Below are 24233 nucleotides of genomic sequence, written 5' to 3' on the forward strand. Positions count from 1 at the left end.
TACCTCTTCTTCTCTGTTCTCCCTCGCGTTGAACATATGTATGGGACGATTTAAACTTCTCAGTATAGTTTCTCGCATCACTCCCCAACGCTTTTTCCATTGTTCGAGACAAATCACAGAATCGTGCCTCATCTTTGCTCAGTTCCCGACCGCCAGAGCCTATGATTGGCGACAGGAGACCCGGAAGGTGCAGCACTAACTAAACGATGCAGTCTAATGCCGGGACAATCATTGCATGGCGCGGATGGTTGGCCCTGTTCGTGGAACGGGCCCCCATGTGCAGATGACTTCGACCAGGGCCCAATTATGGCTTCGAGAAAGATCGGTTTGACGGAGAAGGGTCACGGATGACGATGGACAGTGGCTCAACGCGGTGGGACAGGCAAGAGGGGAGGTTTCTTAAGGTCGATCTTCGGTCGGATATCAGAGAGGGAGGGAGGTGACTCGTTCATGCCTTGATCCTCTTACCTTTGTAGTGGGACATAGCTGTCACTGCCTACTTGCCTACCTTGACAGGATGATTATGATTTCTGACAGACCCCGGTTGGCCACGGTCTCGGTTGATAGTTGCTCAGAGGCGCCAGACAATGAGGAAACGAAAAAAGAAAAATCGCTCTCGTACTCCGTAGAGAATCCAGAGAGACCATCCGGTCTGGACGTTAGCCGACCGAGGTGATAGATCGACGTGATTCGAAGCCCTCTTCTCCCTCCGACCGCGACTCGCGAGAAAATGTGATGAAAGGCAACCTTGTGACAGTGATAGCCGCCCGGAGAATTTGGACGGCATGTTCCAAACTGGGGACAACCAGGCACGCTGTCTATATCAACCCGGCAACGGAACCGGCCGGGACTGATCCATGGGACTGTTGCACGCGAGTCGGGGCCTGATCGCAATATGGCTGTTTACTGTTTAGCCGTACCAGACCTGTCGATAACTTCCTTTTGATCTTTCCCCTCCTCCTCAGGAGGAGACCAGGCACATCAAACATGCACCGGCGTTTCTGGAGAAGTGTGGTGGTGGTCCTGCGTGATGGACGATTCCAATTAATTCGACATCACTGCGCAACGCTTACTGAGTAGTTGGTAGGGTGGAGTGGAGAGGGGTAAAGGGCTAGGTAAAGTACTCAGAGAGTCGACAGCCAATTCCAGCCTGCAGAACCTGCAGCATCATCCCTGGGTGAGGCGACCATATGGAGACGCACAGGCAACCGGAGGGAGGAGTGGATCCTTGTGATATTGGAGAATGGAGAATGGAGAATGGATAGAGTAAAAGACTAAAGATAAAATTAAATAAAAGAAAAAGAAAAGTAAAAAAGCCACGATTGGAGGACACTTCCCAATCGGGGAAAGGCAGAACATGACGAGGCCCCCGTCAGCCTATGAGAGGAGGCGAAAAGGCCCCTCCGTCCCCTCCCTGGTGGGAGCGTTGCAGTCAGTCACAGCCAGCAGCAGCGAAGCCAGTGCGGGGTTTTCTTTTTCTTTTCTTTTTCTCTTACGGGAATCGGAAATCACTGCTCACGGGCCAAACAGACGAATCTCATTAGCTGATCCTGGGGGATATTCCAATTCGGCGAGGGAGCAATCAGAATGCATTCCCGCGGGGCCAGAAAAGATCATGGTGGGCTGGTGACGGCCGTCGTGCTGCTCATCTGCTCGCAACATGGACCGTTTGGGAGGTAAGGATGATGACCAGCAGGAGGGTCACTCCTGCAGATATCCTTTCCCTTTCCAGGTCAGGGTTTGAGGCGAGCCGAGGGGAGGCTTGCTGGCCAAGCACCCCCTTCTAAGCTGATGGCCTTGATACTGGCTAATCCCGACTGTCGGAGGGTGTGCCATACACCGTTACTCCCATCATCCTCGTTCGCGTCCTCGTCCCAACAGCACCCCGGGTATTTGTATCTCATCCGTTCCTGATTCAATCCGTGCCGCTGCATGCTCCGTTGGGAGTTCCCATCTAGATAGATGCATGAATCTCGTTTCTACCTCCTCGACATTCAACATTGGACCAGCCCTTCATTGATTGATCTCTCCAAGACTGAAACCGATCCATACTTCTTTATCCATTGTTGTGGCCAACAAATCAATGATTGACCGCTCTTTACCTTCCTTTGCTCTCTGCCCATTCTTCTTCTGACTCGCTGTCATTCCTTTGTTACCGAACGATCGAACGGCATCCTTGCTGTAAAACTAAAAGGGTCTCTCCATCGCGGGTTTCATCCAGGGCTCCATCCAGTTGCTCCGCTCGTCAATCATTCACCGCTGCTTGGGAGGGCTCAGGCAAGAACGGGCCCGAAAAGGTGGACCGCCATAATAATTCTATTTTATTCTACTCCCTTCAAATTCGATTTCGATTTTGATTTCAATTAGTCGATTCTATTATTACCTTATTCTCATTGATTCTCGTTCACTGCGATCATTATTATCTCATTTTTGCCTGACAGCCCAAACCTTACCTCTACCTCCTGGGTATCCCTACGATCAGTTCTGCCGTGGCATCATCGAGCGTCTTCCAACTTGTTCGTTGGGGGACTGCCTGATATATTACGGAGTACTCACGACCAGCGACTGGGGGGGAGTGATTTCATTTTCTTATTCATCCATTGATCATCCAAATCTTTTTGAAACCATCAACGTGGTGCCACTTCATCTCATCTGTTGTTCTACTTTTAACTTAGTGCCTGTTCCCAGCGTGGCAGTGTGCTCGTTTTTATTATTTAATATTTCTTTTTTTTTTGCCCCTCGGTTTGTCCGCCTGTCCCGTAAAGAATAATAATTATTCCAATTATTATCATTTACCGCCCAGGCATCCATACCGCAGCGAGAGCGCCAACCAGAATCGTCGACCGACCCCCCTCCAGGTACCAAACACCTCAAGTCCCTCAGCCACGACCCAATCACCGCCCCCGTGCTCCAATCTCCCGTTGCTGGGCCGGACAGCCCGCTCGCTTTGCCTCTTCCGTGCACTGCTTCTGTTTGCCTTCCACGGCCTTCCCCTGGCTGTGCTGCCCATTTATCATCGTCCTCCATTTCCCTCCGGCGACTTCCTCGCGACTTACTGCATGATCTCCTAATCCCCCCTGGCCATCTGGGGTTGGAACTCGATTTTTCCCTCCTATTTTCGCCGACGTTCTTCATGAATAAGGCGTTTCTCTGGCTTGGAATCTCTGCCATGAACTGATCGATGGTCACGGGATCCCACGTCACCGTCACCCCATTAGCCCCCCTCCCGGCCAGTCAATCTGAACCATCCTGATTCATTCTTTCGCCCTGCCCGTCGCTTTCGCCTCCCTTCTCTCTCCTTCTATTTCTCTCTCATATATTAATTTTCCTCGCTCTCTCTTGAAATTCACGCCACCAATTCCGTCGGATTATTCACCCTCACAATCTTTTGGATGGTGAATATATGTTGTCTAGCCGTTTGAACTATACCTCCCACCATGTCATCCCCACCCGATATCGATCCGTATGCCGTGTTAGGGGTCCAGAAAGATGCGACATTACCCGAAATCAAGACCGCCCATCGAAAGCTCGTGCTGAAATGTCATCCCGATAAGATCAAGGACGAGTCCCTGCGAAGTAAGGCCCAGGATGAATTCCAGAAGGTGCAGCAAGCCTACGAACTTTTATCCGACGATACCCGAAGAACCAAATATGACCAAAAGGTTCGCCTGGCTGAGCTCAAGCGCGAGATGATGGCCCGAGGAGGAGGGCCGTACTCGTCCGCGCGGGCGTCAGGCAGCGCTCGAGAGTATCGCGACGGGCGCATCTACGAAGAAAGAACCCCCGCCGAACCCTTCGAAGAGGAGATACACTTTACCGAGGCGCCGCGCACCACGTCCCGCAAATACGAAGAGTATGGCAAGCGCCGGAGTGCGAAGCCCGCCGAAGAGAAGAAGAAGACGACCAAGAGCGTCCCTGTCAATAACGCTCGTCCCGCAAAGGATACTACCGCTCGCGACAGCGCGAAAGCGACCCACTCCAATCGGGCCAAGTACCGTACCAAGGAACGGCGACGGGAAGTCTACGAGAAGAACTATGAGCGGGTCTATGGGGATTCTGACGATGATGGCGCTTCCGACTCATCGGCCTCGTCTGTCTACGTGCGTGTCAAACGTCCTTCGGGCCGAAGCCGGGAATCGTCTTCTCGAAACCCCAAACCCGCCGAACCTGCTCGTCGGAGTAGTCCTCGCTATCAAGAAGAGGTCAAACCCGCAGAATCTGCTCGTCGAAGTAGTCCTCGCTATGATGAGGAAGACTATGCCGAGTGGGAGTCCAAGCACAAAACCGCTCACGAGTACATCCTCCGCTCCAAAGGCAGAGCCCCCGTTGAAACCGATGCACGCCACCGCTCTTCCCGCTCGCCTCTTCGCCACCGCGACCACGAGTCCGCTGAACCGGAATCGTCCTCTTCCCGTCGCTCTGGCCGATCGGCGCGATCATGCAAGGAAACCATGCGCGGGACCTCCCACCAGGGCTCGTACGAGCATCTCGAACCTCAAGCCCGGTCCTACGAGCAGAAGGTCCCAAGTATGCCAACGGCCGCCACCTCGCCTGGGATCAAGGCCTCTTCCTCTTCTCGGCCTTCTCTTTACTCTTCGCGATCCGCCACCACTCATTCTCACCCTCGATTGAAGCGCGAGGGCACGAGTCGATCGGACCAGCTCCATAACATGGTTTATCCAGATGCTCCACCTCGAGCCTCTAAGCTAAGAGGAGGGGACCGATATGATTCGGGCTACTCCAGCCCGGGGACTCCGGAAATGCCAGCCGGGGACAGCCCATCCAAGACTTCCACCCGCTACAAGATTGTCACCGAGCCCGAGACTGTCGTGGTTGAACCGAGCATGCAGTCCCCTCCTCATCCTTCTCCCAGACGTACGAGAACATATTCTCCTCCGCGTCAAGAACGCCCGACCCGGCCGACTGTCAAGCCGGTTCGGAGTAGCACGAGCTACAGCTACAAGCCGGACGGACTCAATCGCTTCGAAAGCGTCCGCGAGAGCGTCCGGCCTACCCCCTCCCGACAATCCTCATCTCGACCCCTCTTCGGCGAGGTAGATCAAGGTGCGCGCAAAGATAAAGATGTGAAGTATGCTCGCGAAGTCGGTCCCGAACATGGCAAATATTCTACACGTGACACCCGTGACACCCGAGAACCCCGGGATTCTCGCGATGCCTATCCCCGGCACCACTACGACGATTACCGCAATCCACCTATGGGACGACGACAATCAACTTACGCGTAATGACTACATGATAACGACAGTTTATTTGATCTCCCATGGCCACAGACATGAAACTACACCATTTTACCATATTGTGATTTTAGTATCTTTTGAATATCCTATTTATTTTTCTTTATATATCCTTGTCCTTTTGTTTTGCATGATTACTTGGACCCCTGATTTTTCATCGATTGATTCATCTAGATGAAGCTCGATGGCGCTGCAATGCAACCTCCATCTGAGTAATCGCATCTACCGGCGTCGGAATTCATTCAAGACTGGCATCTTTGATTTGTGATTTTGTGTCTTATGTCATCGTCCGCTCTTCCCGGGAAATTTGCTCCTTCTCTGATTTCTCGGATCCTGATCCGTATCATCTTTTCTCTATCCGTATCCTCCTTTATTCATATCCAATTCGCCCCCCTCCACAGGGTGTGCAGCTTTCAAATTTGATGTTTTTATTATAACCCCCTCATGAAACCCCCCTTTCTTGTGATTATTACCCCCGACTGGCGCCTGGTTGGAGCAATTTGATGGAACTTTGACGTGAACTTGGAGTAGATGTTTTGAACTCTGAATCATCTGATCTTTTGATCTTTTTATATAGTACCCAATAAAATGTATGGTTGATCATCTTGGATAGATCAAACATTTGTCATATCTATGAATTTCTACCGTTTTATCTATAACTAAATGAAACGTACTTGAAACCACGTAGGCACTGTTAGGTAGTTACGTTCGGTCTCTAGTATAGTTAGAGTAGAGAATATAAGAAAACACCCCTTTTCTATCCAATCCACATACATATACTGCATTTTATACAATATCAAGGTCGCCCAGTACAAGAAAGCAACGAAAATTCATATAAAGAAACATGCAAGCCAGACAAATACTGTTCTATAGCTAGCTAGATAGATAGATATACATACAGGGGAGGAGTAGAAGACGAATGATCCATCCTTCTTCAAGTATAAGCCGAAGACACAATACACACACAATTTTAAGGTTCATTCGTAAAAGAGGAGAATTGACAACCAAAAAAAGCAGGAAGAAATATTTTCTTTTTTGGTTGCTAACTGAACTAACTAACTGGCTTCCTACCTAAAACCTGGGTCGTTCGTCTACCATAAGATACGCTAAGGGATTCATCCATGAAGTAAATATAAGGTAAGAAGACAGGGACAAGAACGAAACGAAACCAAATACCAAGTTGTAAAAAAAAGAATTGAAAGGTTGAAAATTGGAAATGGGGCATGCAATATCTAACAAGTTGATGGGTTGTTTGGTTTGGGGACAAAGGTGGTAAAGTATAGTGTGTAGTGGCGTAGGTAAGCGGGAGCCATGTGTAAATGAATATTAGAGGGAGAGGTGGAAAGAACATGGAAGTTTTGTTATGTTCAAAAGAAAAAAGGTATAATTGAATGGATGGGATATTTCTTCCCCGCGCCCCTTCCCACCTATGGTCGTTCTGTTCTCGCTTCTGATTCCACTTGTTTTCTTTTTTTAAGGCTCTGACCAGTCGACTTGTTCTGTTACAGGGTCAGACCCATCCTTTGCGTATGAGATACGGAGACGCAGGCGGAGTTTAGGAGGGAGAGCCTTATATAAGTTGTTAATACGCTTTCTGTAGTGAAAAATAAGGGGGAAAGGCTTACCCCGTTGAGACAGGCGACTTTCAGCATTTGAATGCCTTCCTCACCGGCATCTAGTTCGGCCTTGTTGATGGCGCTGAGTTGAAGCCGCTGGCTCTTAGGCACCGCGGCTTGGAGTCCGACGTTGGCGAAGCGGTTGAAGCCCGACAGGTTACGGAAGCGAGCCTGGATCTGTGCGGTAGATGGGTTACTCCGTTGCACTGCCAGAGTGAGACTGAGGTCGTTCTTATTGAACGCGGCATGTGCAGCGGGTGCCGAGGGCGGGGGAGTGGGAGCTGGAGATGTGCTCGATCCGAGGCTTCCTCCGAGGAGATCGAGGGAAGAACTGGCGGGCTCGGCGGGGCGGGGTGAGGGGGTGTTGTTGCCGTTAGAGCCGAAGAGATCCATGATAGCACTGGTGTTGGTCTGCGCCGGTTGGTGGGGGGCAGGAGGTGGGGAGGAGAGTCCCGAGTCGCCGCCCAGGAGGTCTGCAAGCAGGTCGGCCGTATTCTGCGACGATCCGTTACCAGTCGGGCTGGTCACCGGGGCATCGGAGCCACCCATAAGGTCAAGCAGCATATCCTGCTCGGCCTGCTTGGCAGGCTTCTGCGTCTTCGCCTTGAGGATTTTGCTCTGGCGCTTCTTGGTGGGAGCTCCCAGCACTCTCTGCTCCTCGCGGATCTCGGGTGGCGGCATCCGTTCAAGAACACCACGCCGGATCTGATCGTAGCCGAACAGGTTGTTGTACTCGACAGCCCGCTGTTGAATTTCGACGCTCAGGTCAGCCGTGCGGCTGTTCAGGAAGCGACGCAGACGCTCGACTTGTGAGGGGTCGGTCATGCGCACGGTCAACTTCATCGAGGCGGTGGTGATATATTCAATCACGGTGGGGGTGGCATATGTGCTGTTGAGAATGTTGTTGAATAGATCGACGATGTCGCTGTCCTTGATCTCCTTGACCAGCTCCTCTTCCTCGTACTGACCACCCTCAAGGAGGTTGTCGGCATACTCGCCAATGACCCAAGTAGCGGCAAGTGTAAGCCCCTCCTGCGAGATGTCCTCCTTCAGTGACAGATACAGCTTCTGCACAGAGTAGGTCTGCAATTCCGGGGTTGTGGCAATGAGACGAACAAACGACGACAGGATCTGCTCCTTGACGTAGGCACCAGCCAGTTTAAGGACGCGGAGGATCGTGTCGACGTGCCAGCGCTTGTTTGGTGCGAAGCGGTCGGCCGCGATTCCGATCTGGGTTGTCATCGCCGGCTTGAATTCGTTATCGGCCACTTCCAAGAAGGCGAGCAGCTCTCTAACGAGAATCCGCACGTTGCTCTCATTGACCAACATGAAACTGAGGTCAAGAGCGCGCCGTCTGATACTAATGTCGGGGTCGCGCAGACATTCCAGAATGGTGTTGCGGTGTCGCTGAACGGCGTTGGGCTCGATCGCGACAACCTTGTTCAGCGTGTTGAGGGCGACGTAACGGATGTTGTTGTCCTTATTCGTGAGGAATTTTCCGAGGATGTTGACACCCAGAACCCGCAAGCCGGAATCAGCCTCAATGTCGAGAATCGTGAGGACGGCTTCATAAAGAATAGCGTTGCCGACGTTCTTGGTTGAATCGGTGTTGGTGGCCACCTGGGCCAAAATATCATTGATCAACTCACTAGTCGCCGCATCGCCTCTTCCCAGCACCCGAAGCAGACGCAAGATCTTAACTTGAACGAAAGGATCCGTGATCCCGGAGACGTCGTGCTCCGGGGCGTATCCGGACGTCGTCAGCCCCTTCAAGGCACGGACGAGACCTCCGGCGAGGGGCCGGAACATTTCGATGACGCCCTCCTGACCTTCCTCCGCTTCCTCCGCCTCGCACATGTCGATTACCAGTGTCAACCCGCACAGCAATACACCATGGTTCCGGTCCGACAAGAGCGTCTTCGCCTTCTCAAAGAAATGCTCCTGCAGGTCGGGGACCTTGCGACATATACGCATGGCACAAATTGCGGCCTTTCGTCGAATGTAGGGGTTGGCGGTAGACAGGAGGTTTTCAACTTCGGGGAACAAGTCTCGGGACATCTCGACGGAGGCGATATTACCCAGGGCACACAAAGCGAGCCCGACGATATATTGGTTCGAATGGTTGAGATCACTTCACATGCGGTCAGTCCGCTGTATGACGACACGGAGGGGGTTCATGGGGGGAGTAGCTCACTTTTTTAGTGAATTGGTGACCAGCGTTAATACTTCTTGATTTTCATCCAACAACAGCATTGTACCCAGGTAACCCAACCGCTTGTCGGCGAAACGGTGGGACGCCAGCAGTTTCAGACATTCGATCTGGCCAAAGTGCGTCCGTTCTCCGAGCGTAAATAGGTACAGCAGCTTGGCCACATTGTTTCTCCTGTCCACAAGCATGAGAATCTGGTTTCGGAGGACCATTGAAATGATGGGTGTGGGTGGAATGCTGACCGGATACCCGAATCATGACTTTCTTCCCGGAACGAGGCACGGATGGCGGCACTCTCTTTTTGAATGACGGCGCGCTCGTCGGCGATGGTCTTGGCCGAGCGAACATTTCGAATGAATTGTTTGACTGTTCCATTGCGATGGCAGAGAGGACAAGGCCGACGGTTAGTTGGAGGGCCAGGCGATAGGGGTTGGACAGTGTGGGGGGGAAGACAGAGAGAATGTCAACACGTACGGGATGCCATGGCGGTCACAAGGACCCCCAACGGGGAGACTGAGGGGAAGAAGAGGGGGCAAGGGAGAGGGAAGCGGTAATGAGCGACGCAGGGTCGGAGGCGAAGCAGAGGAGAGCGTCGGCGAGATTGGCAGGTAGGCGGAGATGGCAGAGGCAGATACGTCGTTTACTTGCTTCTCCTTGAGCCTCGTCCGTTGCGACCTGGCCGTCTTGGCATCGGGCCCATTGCGGACTAGCGGCCCCTCGTGCCCAGCCCGAGCGTCTGACACGTGATCCTGATTCACGGCCTGACGCGTCAGGCTGCAAGTGGTGTCGTACTCGTATAGTTTACCCATGCGGGGTCTCCCCTTTTATGGAGTACATACAGTGTATCACTCTAATAATGCTGTAACATAGATGGACGGAGATTTAAAAATAGTAGTCAGAATTTGATAACTACTCAAATGCAAGTCCACCCTTGGAGGGGGGTGGAAAAACAAAAAAGAAATGCTCACACTCGGATTCGAACCGAGGATCTCATGATTACTAGTCATGCGCTTTACCAACTAAGCCATGCGAGCGATTGTGGAAGAACGGCTTTTATTTTGACTTTATGAGGCTAACTCTAAACACCAGGCCATGTTACTCAATCGTCCAATACGACAATAAATCAAGACTCGATCCTCAACCTCCATCGTCCCTCTGGAAACTTCGTATACAGATTACCCATCCCCACCCCTCAAATCGCATCCGCCCCGGTCCGGCGACGGCGCCTCGGCGAGTCGGCGGTTCCGTGTCCGGCATCATGTGCGCCCCATGACGTGGGGAGCGGCTGCTTGTTTACCTTTCGAGAAACCTCCTCGGAGTCTTGACTGGCACTGGCCGAGCCCCTTGGGTTAGACGGGCTGTACGGCAGATCGCCTGCTGCGAAACGTGTCAACCGATATGTCCGCTTCTCCTGCGCCTCTGACAACCTTCCAATCGCATTGTTCCCGCCCAGCTTGGTCATCCCTCATCAGCCTTGTAGGGGTCCACATAGGCGGCACTATTTCCATCCACTTTCCGTCTGTTTCCCCTTGAATGCTGTGCATGCCGAGACAAGCTTTGCCATATATAGCCTTTCTGCTTTCCCCTCCACTTGGTGGGAATCCTCCGATAGGAAATTTTTTTCTTCTGAGGGATCAATGTGAAAACTAAATCTCCCCCGTTCTGGTGCTCTTGACTCTTCGTCGACAGTATGTCTTCTTCAGCCGTCTCGCAACCAAATGGCTCCCCGGCGTTACGACCCCGTACTCTCCTAGCGAGCAAGACCCCCGAAGATGCCACCAACCTACAAACTCTGGAAAAGGTCGGCATGGACTCGAGGTAAGCAAGTTAAACTGTCCTCTCGCAGAGGCAACCACGCAGTCGGTGGCTAACCAACGTTGGGGTGTGTGCCAGTGGTCGCTCGACTCCTATCTCCGAAGATGCCCCCCCTTCTCAGCATTCGCTGTCGACTGCGCGAAAACAAGCCCGCGCTCGCAATCGCCTTTTCTACTCCATCGAATATGTTCCCCGAGTATCTCACTTTGACCCGCAAAGCGATTATCACAACTTCCGCGGGTTCTTCACCCTCTTTTGGATCGCGTTGTTCATCATGGTGGTGACTACGGGACTTCGGAATATCAAGGACACGGGATATCCGCTGAGAGTGAGGGTGTGGAGTATATTATCGGCGAACATCTGGTCCATGGGGTTTAGCGACCTTGCCATGGTGGTCACAAGTATGTTGGTGCTGCCTCTTCATCGGCTGTTCCGGGCCAGTAGCGGCTGGCTGCGCTGGTCGAAAGGTGGCATCGTGGTGCAGAGTATCTTCGAGATGGCCTGGCTTTCCCTCTGGATCAAGTGAGTTTGGATCGTTCCTATTTCTGTCCGGTGTACGGAGCACTAACTGACTCGTGCGTCAGCTGGCCGTTCATGATGCAATGGACCTGGACGGCGCAGGTCTTCTTCACCCTCCACACCTTGACATTCCTCATGAAGATTCACTCGTACGGTTTCTACAATGGACATCTCAGCGAAACGGAGCGCCGGCTTTCGTCGCTCGACCAGCCAGGATCGGTCTCGATGGATGCCGCCGTTCGCTATCCGGAACCAACGACCCGTCGACCCATCACCCGCCGACCAAGCAACCACTCGCGATCTCAGTCCATCGTAGAGCTGCGCGAGGATCTCGCTACCGAGCTGACCTCGCCTCTCGGCCGCGTCACCTACCCTCAGAACCTCACTCTCCCGAATTATATAGACTATATGTTCTGTCCCACTCTTTGCTACGAGCTGGAATACCCGCGGAGCAAGCAGCGGCGATGGACCGAGATTGGATTCAAGACGCTCGCTGTTTTTGGATGCATCTTCTTGCTGACGCTCGTCAGCGAGGAATTTATTCTTCCGGTGCTGAGCGAGGCCAATGTCCAGCTGCACGCCGTGAGCAATGTCACGGAGCAGGCATTGATCCTCGCCGAGTCCATCAGCATGCTGCTATTCCCCTTCATGATCACCTTCCTGCTAGTCTTCTTGGTCATCTTCGAGTACCTGCTGGGCGCATTTGCGGAGATCACTTGTTTCGCCGATCGTCACTTCTACTCCGATTGGTGGAACTCCTGTGACTGGTAAGTCCTACGATGGTTGACCCGCATCGTTGCGAACTGTCTTACTCACATATGCTCTCATCAGGCTTGAATTCTCTCGCGAGTGGAATGTCCCCGTCCACCACTTTCTCCGTCGACATGTCTACTTCAGCTCTCTCTCGCGCTTCTCCAAGCCCGTCGCCATGTTCATCACCTTCCTGGTGAGCTCCGTTGCTCACGAACTGGTCATGAGCTGCATCACCAAGAAGCTCCGTGGCTACGGATTCATCGCCATGATGCTCCAGCTTCCCATCGTAGCCGTGCAGAAGTCCAAATTCTTCCGAGGAAAGACCACTCTTAACGTATGAATCCACTCCCCCCCTCACCCTTTTTCTCACTTCCCACTTAGCATCATCACTAACCTTTCCATCTATGTACTCTACAGAACGTCTTCTTCTGGCTATCTATGATCTTCGGTCTTTCTTGCGTAAGCGGCCCCTTTCATTCCACCCCCCATCTCCATCTATAGTCCATACCCTAACTTTACCTGCTCAGATGTGTGCTCTATACGTTCTCGTCTAGAAAAATCGACAAGAAAACTCTCTACATCGCCACATTGAACTAGACTTTCTGATCCCGTCTTTACTTTATCTTAATCCTGGCTCTCTGTACTATATTACACTCGTCTGTTTTACCTACTTATCTTCCCACTACCTAACATATATATACTTATACCCCCTCCCTGTCCTACTGTGTAGATCACGTTGGATTAGTTTGCTGAGGTGCGGATTACTCGTTTTTCATTGATTGGGAGAGATCGTTCTGCTTGATTTAGATAATATGTGGTTTGTTGGTTGGTTGTTGGAGTTATTTTGGATTTTATGAAATTTTTTTTGAGTTAATTTTGTTTCTTACTGCTTCGGTAGTCTAATATTTTTCTTTTTTTTTTTTATATATATCTATTTCGAGGGTTGTTCTGTATAACTATACGGGAAGACATGACTTACTATGGTTCTTGTCGGTGGTTTCCATTACACTTCATATATATAGTTCGGATGATGCGCACGGGCCCGAATTTACGCCTATAAACTGGCTCTACATGAAGAAAGTAAAAAGAAACAAATGAGACATTTGCCGTGCTTTATACAGACAGAGAACGAAAGACGAACATGCTCTATTCAGTTCAATTTATGTATAACCCTGAGTCAAGTAATATCCAATGGAAAACAAAGTACTGTAGAAAGACCCTGAAGCCAACAGCCATTCATATGCATAGTACGAAAGAGCCTTGCGCCATACCAAACTATGAAAAGATAAAAAAAAAATAACCAAATGAGTCAACATGCCTTGACCTAAGGACCAGAACACAAGGTCCAATAAGGGGGACCGATCTAAAAGCTAAGAGTTGTTGTACGGGTATATCCCTGTTTCTATACAGGTCTCTTACCATCGCTCCAGGTTTCCTTAAATCTAAATGTGCTCGATGGGCTCCTCGGGCAAGAGGACCTCCCGTTCTCTTCTCTGCTGAGGCAGACAGGCCTTCAGAGGGGGGCGAATGATGTCGTTGAACAGGAAAGTTCCGTACACGAGGAGGGCGAAACCGGCAACTTGGAGCCATTTGAAGGATTCCCATCCCAAAGCCAGCGAGACGAGCCAGATGAAGAGAGTCCGGCAGGTATCGATGGTGCTGCGAGACGTGGCCGAGACAGTTCGGGTGACAGACAACCCGAAGAAGTTGAATCCACTGAGAACCAAGTTAGTTTCTGGTGGTTGACACGATGGGGAGAAGAAGAGACAGGGTATACCCAATGCTGATCATGATTAAAATACTGGAGACAGTAACGGCGCGGTTGTTAATCATCTGGTGCCATCCCTCCTTCGCATCGAAGTAGCCATAGCGACCGGCCGGGGTTTGTCCAACGGAGAAATATAAGACAATCATTCCGGCCACGGTCACACAGAACCCGAAGATACCTTCCCATCCAACAACCTGCAGGGGGTCCATCTCATAGTTTTCCAAAATCCATTCCTCCAGAACGAATTGGGATGCGGTGAATATCTGGGCTGCCGCGATCATAAGCACTCCGATGATGGCCTGCACCGCCTCGGGAGTTCGAGCAGCGGCCCGCGCTTGAAGAGCAGCATTCATGACGACATTTTCCTGTGTAACGTCGTGCTCCTGATTATCGAAGAGCGCGCCCGCAAGTCCGACCAGCGCGACACCAAGAACCACCACGCAAAGCGAAAGCCACTGGTAAAGATACAATTTTCGGCGAAGAAAGATAACGCTGAAAAGACCCACGAAGAGCACCAGTGCTCCTCGGGTCATCTGATAGATACTAGCGGCAACAAAGAGCAGACCAACGTTCATCAGAGTCGTAGCGGTAATATCGCAGCAGGCAGGCGCTGCAAGCATAAAGATCCTGCGACCATTTAGGGGGATGCGTTGTTCATCTAAGTGATCCGGCTTGGAGGGATCGTCGGAGTAACGGGCTCCATTGACCGTACCGTCCTCATCGTCCTCATCAATGCCATCGTTCGCACCGACAGGGTGATATCCTCCTGCCAAAAGAGGTGACGAGCTATTGCGGGATAATCGAGGAGAGATGTAGCGTTGGTAGAGGACGTTGAGAAGGACAACTATCCAGCTCCCCATTTCACCGACAAACATCTGCGCTCTAATATAGGCGGACACCAGGAGCAGTCAGCGAGAATGCACTAATCGAAGAATCCGTTAGAGTATGGCAGGGCAAAACCTACGTCTGAATCACAGGCTGCTCGAACGTGTGACGCTCCTTGGGGTCTGGGGAGTCGCAGTTTCGGACGCATTGCATGTCCTTTCCAGGGGTTAACAATTTCGGTGAACGCCAGGGAGGACAGTTTGAATCTAACCTGATATTTATTGAGAATTGTATTGCACACTCCGGTCACGAGCATCATCGTGACCAGGAAGGGAATCAACGCCTTGTTCGCCATGGTCGAGTCGCTCGGAATGGATAAGAATAAGATAGTTGAGATAAGACAGACTGCGGTCTACCTGATCCTTCACGGAGTCCAGGTCGGATATTGAGCAATGAAGAAGAAGAAAAAAAGAACAGATAGACAGAAAAGAAAAAGTCTACTTAGTATAAGATCGAGGGGGGTTCTATTGAGAGCCCATCGCGGACAAAGAGGACGGGAGAGGGGAAAGTCAGGAAGGAGACGGGGAAACTCTCCAACGGGACTGGGGCGAGCTTATCAGCAGCTGATCGGATCACCCGCGGCTTGGCGTGTTTGGGCGGTATGACTATTGACTAGCGTGACTCCCGTTCTATAGAGTGATCTACGTGTTCAGTGTAAGGTGTACTCCGTAGGGAAGGTCTTTTGAGTTGTTCCAACCAGGATGAGACGCGAACTTCAAAACCTTGTACGGAGTTTACTTTCAATCACCCCTGGATCCCAGAACTCAGAAACTCAGAAGAACGCCTACATGGTACTCGATACATCCGAGGTACACTGACACAGTATACAGTACATACTCCGTACACAGAGACAAGTCACGTCAATGACGCCATAACCATTGATTAGTTTGTGGCTACCATTCCTTCAACGCTCCGTCTTCCTTTCGCCTTGCCCCATAAAACGCCGCGGCTAATCCAACGAGATCGACTGAAAATCACGGAAACCAAGCCACAATAGTAGTGGGTCAAAAATTAGAGGGAAAAAAGTAATGAGCACCAATCCTAGTAACGGAGGAGCAGGCCATCCGCACTCGTCTGACTGGGCCAGATCTTTAATATACATGAATTCATTATTGCATATATATGTTTCACAACACGCCGTGCGCCCGCTGAGAGAGATAGATCATTCAAACAGTCGCCAGGAAAATCGCCTCGCAAATATTGGCCCTTCCTTTTTGTTACATAGCACAGATAGCAATTCCGCTGTCGTCCACATTCATAGATGTGTCTTTGCGATCAAATGTGTCCCAATCGATTTCCTCCCACGAGTCATTCATCAGAAGCCCGTCTTCGAATCGCCCGGGCAGATTGAACCAATCCACAGGAATCCAATTGTCATCGGCACCCTCACCGCTTTTGGCATTCATGTCGTCGGTGGTAGGTATGTCGCCATCCTTGGGGGTTTGCGTGACAACCGCAGTTTCAATCGAATCCGGGGTGTCCTTAGACTGGGTGTTGGTAAACATGTCGGGATTGAGGAATTCGTCCATCGCGCCGAACCCGAGCCCGCCGTCATCGCCAAACGTGAATGTGTCATGAATAGTTTCGAGAGAAATGGCGCTGTTTGCCCACGGGTCTTGCACTTGCACGGGCGGCTCTTGCTCTGCAGATTTGCTGAGATCCTTCTTATCGTCCTTGCCTTTGGCAGGCTTAGCCGTCGATGCAGATGTCTTTGTCGAACCCCCGCGGGGCGTGAGGTGCTGGTTCGAGGCCGGCGAAGCAGCCTTAGGACCAAACTGGCTTGGTACTCGTCCCATCGGGGTGGTACCCGCCGTGATGGGCGTGGTTCCTTCCAACTTCGGCACCTGCGGAGCCTCCATTGTAGCCCCCTTTTGAGCGCCCTGGGCCCCGGATTTGTCCTCGTTTGTGATGAGGGTGCTACGGAAGCTTTCCAGAGCAAACTCAAGAGGGTTTTCAATCGACTCTTCAACCTTATGACTCTCTTCCACGTGCTTGTCCAGCGCAATCTGATTAGGAAATCCATGGTAGTGATACTGGCATTCGGCAACACTGCATTTGAAGGCACCAAGTAAAGCAGCTGTTGTGGGTTTGGCCGCCTCGACTCCGGCCTGTTTGCCCGTCGCAGCCTTGGCACCCGGCGTGCCAGTGGTGGGAGTGGCGCCGGCATGCGACTGCTTTCTCTTTTTCGGTGGAGGTAGCTTGAGTTCTTGCGGTGGTATACTTCCGGGTCCATACGCATGTGGAACGCCCTGTGGAGATGGCGCTCCAAATGGCGCCGGCGGAACCACAGAGGTAGCCGAAACGGCAGTCTGGCTCGAGGCCCTTCGCGCTCGCTGGAGAGCCTCTTGTTCTTGCTGAAGCTGCTGGAGATTGTTTGCATTCAAGGCAGGCATGTTCGGGGCGGCCGCTTGTCCATTCGGAGGACTCTGCGATGCGCCGGATCGTTGCTGTTGGCTTACGTGGGTGATCATACCTTGGAACAACCTCTTCACGTATTGGATGCTCTTGTTGAGGTTCTCGGGAGAAAGGGTAAAATGGTCGGCCACAGCCCAATGAGGCCCACTCTTGAATTGTCGCATTAATTGTATACGCTGCAGGTTTGATTGGTTAGATTATGAGCTGGAGGGCTTGCTTTGTTAGACTTACCATGACCAGTAAGCTTCGCACACATTTTTCCTGGCCAGGAACCTTCATGAACCACTGGACTAAGGCATCCATTCTTCCCAGCATATCGGTACATTCACGGAGTTGCTGGGTCATGGCGGCCTTCTGTTCCGGCGTAACGGCCACAGGATCCGCAATGGGTGCTTGTCTCACCGCTTCATTATACAACTGTCGGAGCTTCTCTGGTAGGTTGTTCCATGCTTCGTCGGCGGCCGCTCTGGTGATGGGGACACGACCTTGTCCTTGCTGTCGGCGCAAGTGTGCCTCTAATTGGGCGCGTTGCTGCGGCGTCATGGCAGCCATCTGCTCCCGAGTAAGTGACATATTGGGTCTAGCTGGTGCGGGTGCCGGCACCCCTTGGGTAGCTGGCGGCTGTGTCGATGTTTGCGCTGCGGGGTTTTGCGGTTCCGTAGATTCCTCTTGCTGCATTTTCCTCTTGGGCGGCGGTTTAGCGACAGGCCCTTTTGCGCCCTTGCCAGGGGCTGCCGTCGGAGCTTTGATCGGCTGGGCTGGTTGGGCTGGCTGAGACGTCGGTTGTGGTGCTTGGGGCTCCTGTTTTATCTTGGGGGTGGACATGGGTGCGGTGATAGGGGGTTGCTGGGCTGGCTGATTCTGTTGACCTTGTTGTTGGCCTTGTTGGCCTTGTTGGCCCTGTTGGTTGGCGAGAGCACGCGCCTGAGCCACCTGAATGTATTGCTTTTGCCTATTTCTATGGAGTAGCTCTCGAAGTTGATCGTCGTTGAAGCCCGCGACTTGTTGACCTAATCTCTGGCGAGCCATCTGGATATCTGCAGCGGTCACCGGTCGAATAGGAGGCATGTTATTTCCAGCCTGTTGCTGGCCAGCTGGGAACGGCTGAGGGTTCCCGAACGGCTGCGGCTGCCCTTGGAAAGGCGCCGGCGGCATCCATGCGCCCTGACCACCTTGATTCGGATTTCGTCCACCGTCTCTGTTTTGACTTTGGGACATTATCTGAGCCAAGTGAAATTTTTGCATTGTCATCAATTTTGCAAGGTCCATTCCTCCGAGAGCCTGATGATTGGCGGCTGCCCACTGCTTAAGTTGGCCCCAGGTCTTTATGTGCTTGGGAACCGGCGAAACCATGTTCGGGTTGTTGCTGAAGAGCGCTGGGGGGAAGTGTAGGCGGTCCATCTCCTTGACTTGGTCGGGCGACATTTCTATTCCTCCACTTTGTTGACGAAGAAGTTGTAGTTTATAAAGCTCCTGCTGACGTTGTTGTTGCTGGCGCTGCTGAACAGACATCTGTTGCCCCTGCATCATTTGGTTCGGCTGCGGCTGAGCGCCACCCATTCCGGCAAGTTGCTGCTGCAAATTTAAAGACGCCCTCATGTTCTGATTGTTACTCATCTGACCGTTGGTCATTTGCTGACCCTGACCGGACTGCGACATATTTGGCTGCATGGGCATCCCTTGTTGTGTAGCGCCTGCCCGAGCCATTGCTTGAGCACGACGTTGTTGATTGACAAAATTATTGATCTGTTCTGGGCTCATTTGAGACAAGTGCTCTTGAAGCCCCTGCGGAAGATTAGCGGGAAGTTGCGGCCGGCCCTGCATCGTTGGTTGCCCCCCCGAAGGCTGGACACCATTCGGTTGCTGTCCCATTCCAGGAGTGCGCGACGGAGGCCGAACCTGAGCAGCCACTTGAGCGGGCGACATTTGACCCGGGGCCATAGGGCGGTTTAACATTGGCATGGCAGAATTTTGTGACATCTGCTGCTGCATGTGTGGGTTGGCTTGTCCAGCCTGCGATATGGCTATCTGCGCCTTCTGGGCGGCTTGCGCGCGCGCTTGGGCCTGCGTCTGAGCCTGCGTCTGAGGGGGGAATTGAGGAGCCTGTTGGGTTCGGTCCGGCTGAACGGCTTGGGAATTCTGTAGTTGTTGTTGTTGTTGTTGTGAGAAGAATTGTTGCGGATTCATCCCTCCCCCATTCATGTTGTTCTGTCCATTTTGACCCAATTGCTGGAACATGTTCTGGGGAGTAAAGAGCTGCTGGTTCATCTGAGAAGAGCTGGCCGGAACCACTAACTGGCCGGCTTCCTGCGAGCGTAACCCATCCGCCTGTTGTCCTTGAATATTCTCAACATTGCCGATGAACGACGATGGGTCTAGATGTTGTTGGTTGTTGGCCATGTTGAACGCCGAATTGCGCTGAAGATTCATCATGTTTTGCAGCGCTTGGCGCTGCTGATTGTTCACCATCGGATCGTTCATCATCGCAGCTGGGTCGACACCGGCATTCTGCGCGCGATTCAACTCCATCCGATGGCGCTTGTGTCGCCTCAACTGTGTCAAGGCCTGCGAGCGGAAGAAATAGGTGACCGGGTCAATGTCTTTCCTTAACAGGTATGTTTTCTGCTCGGGAGTCATGTTCTGCAAGTTCATCTTGATTTTTTCTATATCCTCCGGAGATGTCTTTGTAATAATTTGGTCGGCAATCCGGCATACATGGTCAAATTCTTGGGCATTGAGAGAGTTGAGGTCATCCGTTAGCGAAGTAGACCCGTTAGGCCTTTGCTGTTGTCTTTGCTGCTGCTGCTGCTGTTGTTGTTGCTGTTGTAGCATGGCTTGCTGCTGCGGCTGCGGCTGCGAGGGTTGACGAGACTGCATCGACACCTGCTGTGTTGGATCGTTCATATTCATGGACATCTGCTGCTGTCCAGCCATCGGAGAGGCCTGTACCTGGCGATTCATCTGTTGAGGGAATGGAGACTGTCCGACTCCAGGCATCCCGGCGCCCGGTCCCGCTTGAGGGATCATCCCATTCTGCATGACGGCGGCCTGCCGAGCACGCGTGTCGCGAATATGTATGAGCTTCTCGTTACACTCCTTGTCGTAATCGACCTGAAGGAAAGCTGAGGTCAGATTGAATTCGTCCGTACGCCACCCGAAAGCCGACGCCTACCTTTTCCCGGGCTTCTTTGAAGGCCTTTTGCTCGAAACTTAAAGCCGCCTGGGCTGCGTTCTGGAGATCGACACGCGGTTGAATTAAACGAAGGGAAGTGAGCCTGAAGGGTTGAAACCGGTGTCAGTTGGGTGTGGTGGTGAAGAAAGGGAGCAGAGAAAAACCGGAGACAAAGAGGTTCAAGGTAAGACCAAAGCGGTCAACTACCCGGGAACCTTAAGACGGGGGCCACTCACATTTGATATACCTTGACGGCCCGATCCTTCACAGGAACTTCGGACCTCCATCCAGTGAATGGACCTTGAGACTGTAATGCCTGGGCGACGTAATTCATCATCGCCTGGCTATTGTTGTCGTTCTTCTGCGGCGCTTGCATCTGTCCATGCGCCTTGGCGCCACCCAACGCCCCCCCACCATTGTTGTAAGTTGCGGGATTCATGTCAACAACCCCCCGCGCTCAATGGGGATCGAGGAGCAGTCCGCGCAAGCTTCCTTTGAGGGTCAGCATTCGCTGATGGGAATGCTAACCTTCGACCCGTCCCAGTGCGTGATCGTCGAAGGGGGGGAACGAGAGTGCAACAGGTCTGCGTTCTGCCCTGTCTCTTGCTTTCTTTTTTCCTTCGCAGGGTGTCCTGAATGACGTGGCGGGGAAAGAGCGAAAATCAAAAAATGACAAGTGACGGCGGACGATAAACGGAAGGGGAGGAAATAGGTACTAGTGCAGACGAGGTCGTCAAGTAAATCGCGATAAGACCCGGGGCGGGGACGAGGTCAAGTCTTGCGGAGACGCAGGAGACTCCAGCGAGTACAATGTAGGAGATAGTATGGAAGAGAGATGGGCAAGGGGGAGAGAAAGCGGAAGGGGAAAAGCAAAGCGTATGGGAGACCAACGCAGCAGGGAAAACAAGGCGTTCGGGCACCAGAGTGCAATCAAGGCGGTTTCGTTGGCAGAGGAGCCGGAGGAGTGGCTTGGGGGGAGACTAAGCAGGAGGGTCGCGGCGAAGGTTGGATCAGTAACAGGGATGTTGCAACTGACGCCAGTCACGCTGATCCAGTGATTTGCAGAAAACGGTCGAATCGACGATGGGGTCTCGGGGGCGATGGCGATGCCAGATCGGAGAATGGAGGTGGGAACGAGAAAGGTTCAAAGAAAAGGAAATGGGGGAGGGAACGGAAAGGAAAGGAACGAAAGTCAAAAAAAGGGAAAACAGGAAAAGAAAATCTGCGAGTGTTGAAATTCTTTGGGTTAGAGCAATTTCACGATGTGGATGCGATTTGATCCGTGCGGGAAACGGTAGGGGGAGTAATTAGAAAATAGAAAATAGAAAATACTAAATAAAATACCAGGTCACGATGGACCGGTTTTCGCGGCAGTATTATCCGCGACACTAGTGGTGAATTGCAGGGGGAGGGGAACAGAAGGGAATGAAGGAAGATAAGATGGAGAGGTGGTTGAGGTGTGTGCTTACCAAACAAGTTAATGAGCGCAGAGACTCTTTTCGGGGAAGAAAGGAGGGAGAGGAAAGAGGATGGTGGAGGTGGAGTGAAAGTCAAGGGTTAAGGAGGGGGAGAGAGAGAAGGAAAGAGAGAAAGAGAAAGAGAGAGAGAGAGAGAGGACGGAATGGAATGGTCAGAGAGAACGAGAGACTAAGAAGATGAGACCGGGCGAAAATGAGGAGGTTCCAAGGAAGAGTAAGAATTGGAATAAATTCAACCCAAAATCCAATAATAATAATAATAATAATAATAATAATAATAATAATAAAATATTAATGAAGTGGTGGATGGGGATTGACTTGGTCAAAGGGAGTGGGAAAAAAGAAAAAGAGAGAAAAAAAGAAAAAGGATGGAATCCAAAATTAAAAATCTAAGAATAATAAAATCGATACAAAAGAAAAACTGACTTGAGACCTGAAAAGTGAGCCAGAGATCATAACAACAACAATAATAATTAAGAAGGATAAATGGTACGGAAGTAATAATAAATAATAGCGACAGGCCAAACAAGGGGAGCAAGTTCAAGCAACCACTCGATTCCACAGGGGAAAGGAAGTAATAACGGCGACAAAAGAAAGAGAACCGCAATGAATAATAAGGGCAAATGGTGATGGAGATTTCCGATTTTCATTCCTGATGAAATAACAGGACGAAACGAGAGACTCCAGAAGGTGAAGATCCCGGCGGGAGGCGGGCACAGAAAAGGCGAGGACGGAGGAACAGAAAAGGTGGGCGACCTTTTTTTTCTTTTTTTTCTTTTTTCTTGCTGAATCGACCTGTTGGTCGTCGTCAGTCTAAGTTAGTGACGGGAGCGGATGGAGACCAAAGCGGGCCATCGTCAGGTTACTGGAGGTTTAGTCTTTAGACCTTGACGGTCTTGACCTCTCTGCCTACCTACGGAGTACTTGCCTAGTAGTACCTACTGCTACTCCGTCTGCGACTGAGTGAAGACCGTCTACAGTCTATCCAGTGTACTCCTTACACAGTACGGTCGACTGACAGACCCTCGGGTCCAGCTAGCCGACTAGTCGCGGCGTCGTGTACCTTTCGAGCCCTCCGCGCTGAACTAAAGTCCTACTAGTCACCGTCTTTTGCGATGATTATTGGCTTGGAGGGGAGGAAGGGGACGCAAGGTCTTGCAGGCCAAGACCCGAGTGGTTTCGCAGGATAACCTCAAATCGTTCATACACAGTACCTAACATACTCCATACATACCTGAGAACCTGACCTGGCCTGGCCTGAACCGACGGAATCCCCTCCGTACCAACTTCTGGGATTCTGGCTGGTGCCGGATTTAGAGTTCTCCGGCACTTGGACGGGACTGGGATTTGAGGACGCAGCATGACTCAGACTTACGGTACCGTCCGCCATGATTAATGGATTCTCTCCCCAGCACTCGGAGTGTATCGAGGAGATCCCAAAGATCGAATCGAATCAAATCCAATCACTCCCTATACAATCAGAAAAATAATATAACAGCATGACGGCCCCCTCTTAAGGCGGACTAGGGATGGACCATTTGGGGATATTGATCTATTTCTAACTCTAATGAGTATGACGATCCTTTCTGCTTTCCCTGGTTGGAGGGAAGTAAGACACTTTCGACCCAATCAGCGTCCCTCTGGCGCACTAAACGGCCTTGGAAAGATCCACAGGGTTCTAGATACAGCGACGTACTTTTTTGAGGTGGTGTCACCCCCCCTCCTCAAGGAACCGTATTCACTTATTCACCCTGTCCCTTCCACCTGGTGGTGTACTCCCGGGCTGCGATGCTTCGGTTCTGATCCGCCTAGGAAAATCCGGGAAAGCAGCGAGGTCCGAGGAATGGAGGGCGAGCGATTGTCAGGCACTCGGAATCTTTCTCAATGACACCTACTGTACTAGTAAGTCTAGGTGGTAGGTAGTCGGTACCTGCTGAGTACTTCCAACTCTACCTAGAGTCCTACCTAGAGTCCTAGACTCTCTATCGTAGGGAGTTTTAGTGCGACCGTACTAGTGGTATTTGCGTTACCCGCCCACAGTACATCGACCCGCGCCTCCCTCGTCTCCCTCTCGCTCGCTCTTTCCCTCTCTCTCTTTCTCTGGACAATTCCAGAAGTTCACTCGGTTAGGCAGTGGACATTCAGAGACCTTGAGAAATTAATCACAAGGAATTAAAATAGAGTCCACAGGAATAAGGGGGACAATTAACAAACAAATCAAAGGAGATCATTCTAGCTTTAACTCCGTCAAGATGATCGCTCTCCAGGGCATCTAATTAGACAGCTTGGCAAGCGTCGAGTTTATTTTCCTGGCCACAGCCAGGACTTTCCCCATCCACACGGGCGGA

General features: G+C 51.6%; 5 protein-coding genes across 5 annotated transcripts; 2 read left to right on the forward strand and 3 right to left on the reverse strand.

Annotated features, from left to right (window-relative positions):
• Window positions 1-3437: 3437 nt before the first annotated feature.
• KD926_007063 (J domain-containing protein) lies at window positions 3438-5246 on the forward strand (the record flags this gene model as incomplete). The annotated part of the gene is made up of 1 exon (XM_053101006.1): window positions 3438-5246. The coding sequence occupies one exon, from the start codon at window positions 3438-3440 to the stop codon at window positions 5244-5246; it is 1809 nt and encodes a 602-aa protein (XP_052960741.1).
• Window positions 5247-6728: 1482 nt separating this feature from the next.
• KD926_007064 (AP-1 complex subunit gamma) lies at window positions 6729-9889 on the reverse strand (the record flags this gene model as incomplete). Its single annotated transcript, XM_053101017.1, has 5 exons — window positions 6729-6824; window positions 6881-9002; window positions 9066-9254; window positions 9323-9446; window positions 9574-9889. 5 exons carry the CDS (start codon window positions 9887-9889, stop codon window positions 6729-6731), a joined length of 2847 nt encoding a protein of 948 aa, XP_052960742.1.
• An 881-nt stretch (window positions 9890-10770) lies between these two features.
• On the forward strand, window positions 10771-12507 carry KD926_007065 (putative sterol o-acyltransferase (APE2); the record flags this gene model as incomplete). The annotated part of the gene is made up of 4 exons (XM_053101028.1): window positions 10771-10898; window positions 10974-11417; window positions 11480-12181; window positions 12246-12507. 4 exons carry the CDS (start codon window positions 10771-10773, stop codon window positions 12505-12507), a joined length of 1536 nt encoding a protein of 511 aa, XP_052960743.1.
• A 1102-nt stretch (window positions 12508-13609) lies between these two features.
• KD926_007066 (putative nucleotide-sugar transporter) lies at window positions 13610-15115 on the reverse strand (the record flags this gene model as incomplete). Its single annotated transcript, XM_053101039.1, has 4 exons — window positions 13610-13883; window positions 13945-14817; window positions 14900-14976; window positions 15032-15115. The coding sequence occupies 4 exons, from the start codon at window positions 15113-15115 to the stop codon at window positions 13610-13612; spliced, it is 1308 nt and encodes a 435-aa protein (XP_052960744.1).
• Window positions 15116-16037: 922 nt separating this feature from the next.
• On the reverse strand, window positions 16038-20846 carry KD926_007067 (uncharacterized protein; the record flags this gene model as incomplete). Its single annotated transcript, XM_053101050.1, has 4 exons — window positions 16038-17411; window positions 17467-20346; window positions 20408-20510; window positions 20644-20846. 4 exons carry the CDS (start codon window positions 20844-20846, stop codon window positions 16038-16040), a joined length of 4560 nt encoding a protein of 1519 aa, XP_052960745.1.
• Between the last annotated feature and the right edge of the window lie 3387 nt (window positions 20847-24233).

Source organism: Aspergillus affinis (genome assembly GCF_023601865.1).
Source record: "Aspergillus affinis strain CMG 70 chromosome Unknown NODE_3_length_628324_cov_86_750800, whole genome shotgun sequence".
NCBI classification, from domain to species: Eukaryota; Fungi; Ascomycota; class Eurotiomycetes; order Eurotiales; family Aspergillaceae; genus Aspergillus; species Aspergillus affinis.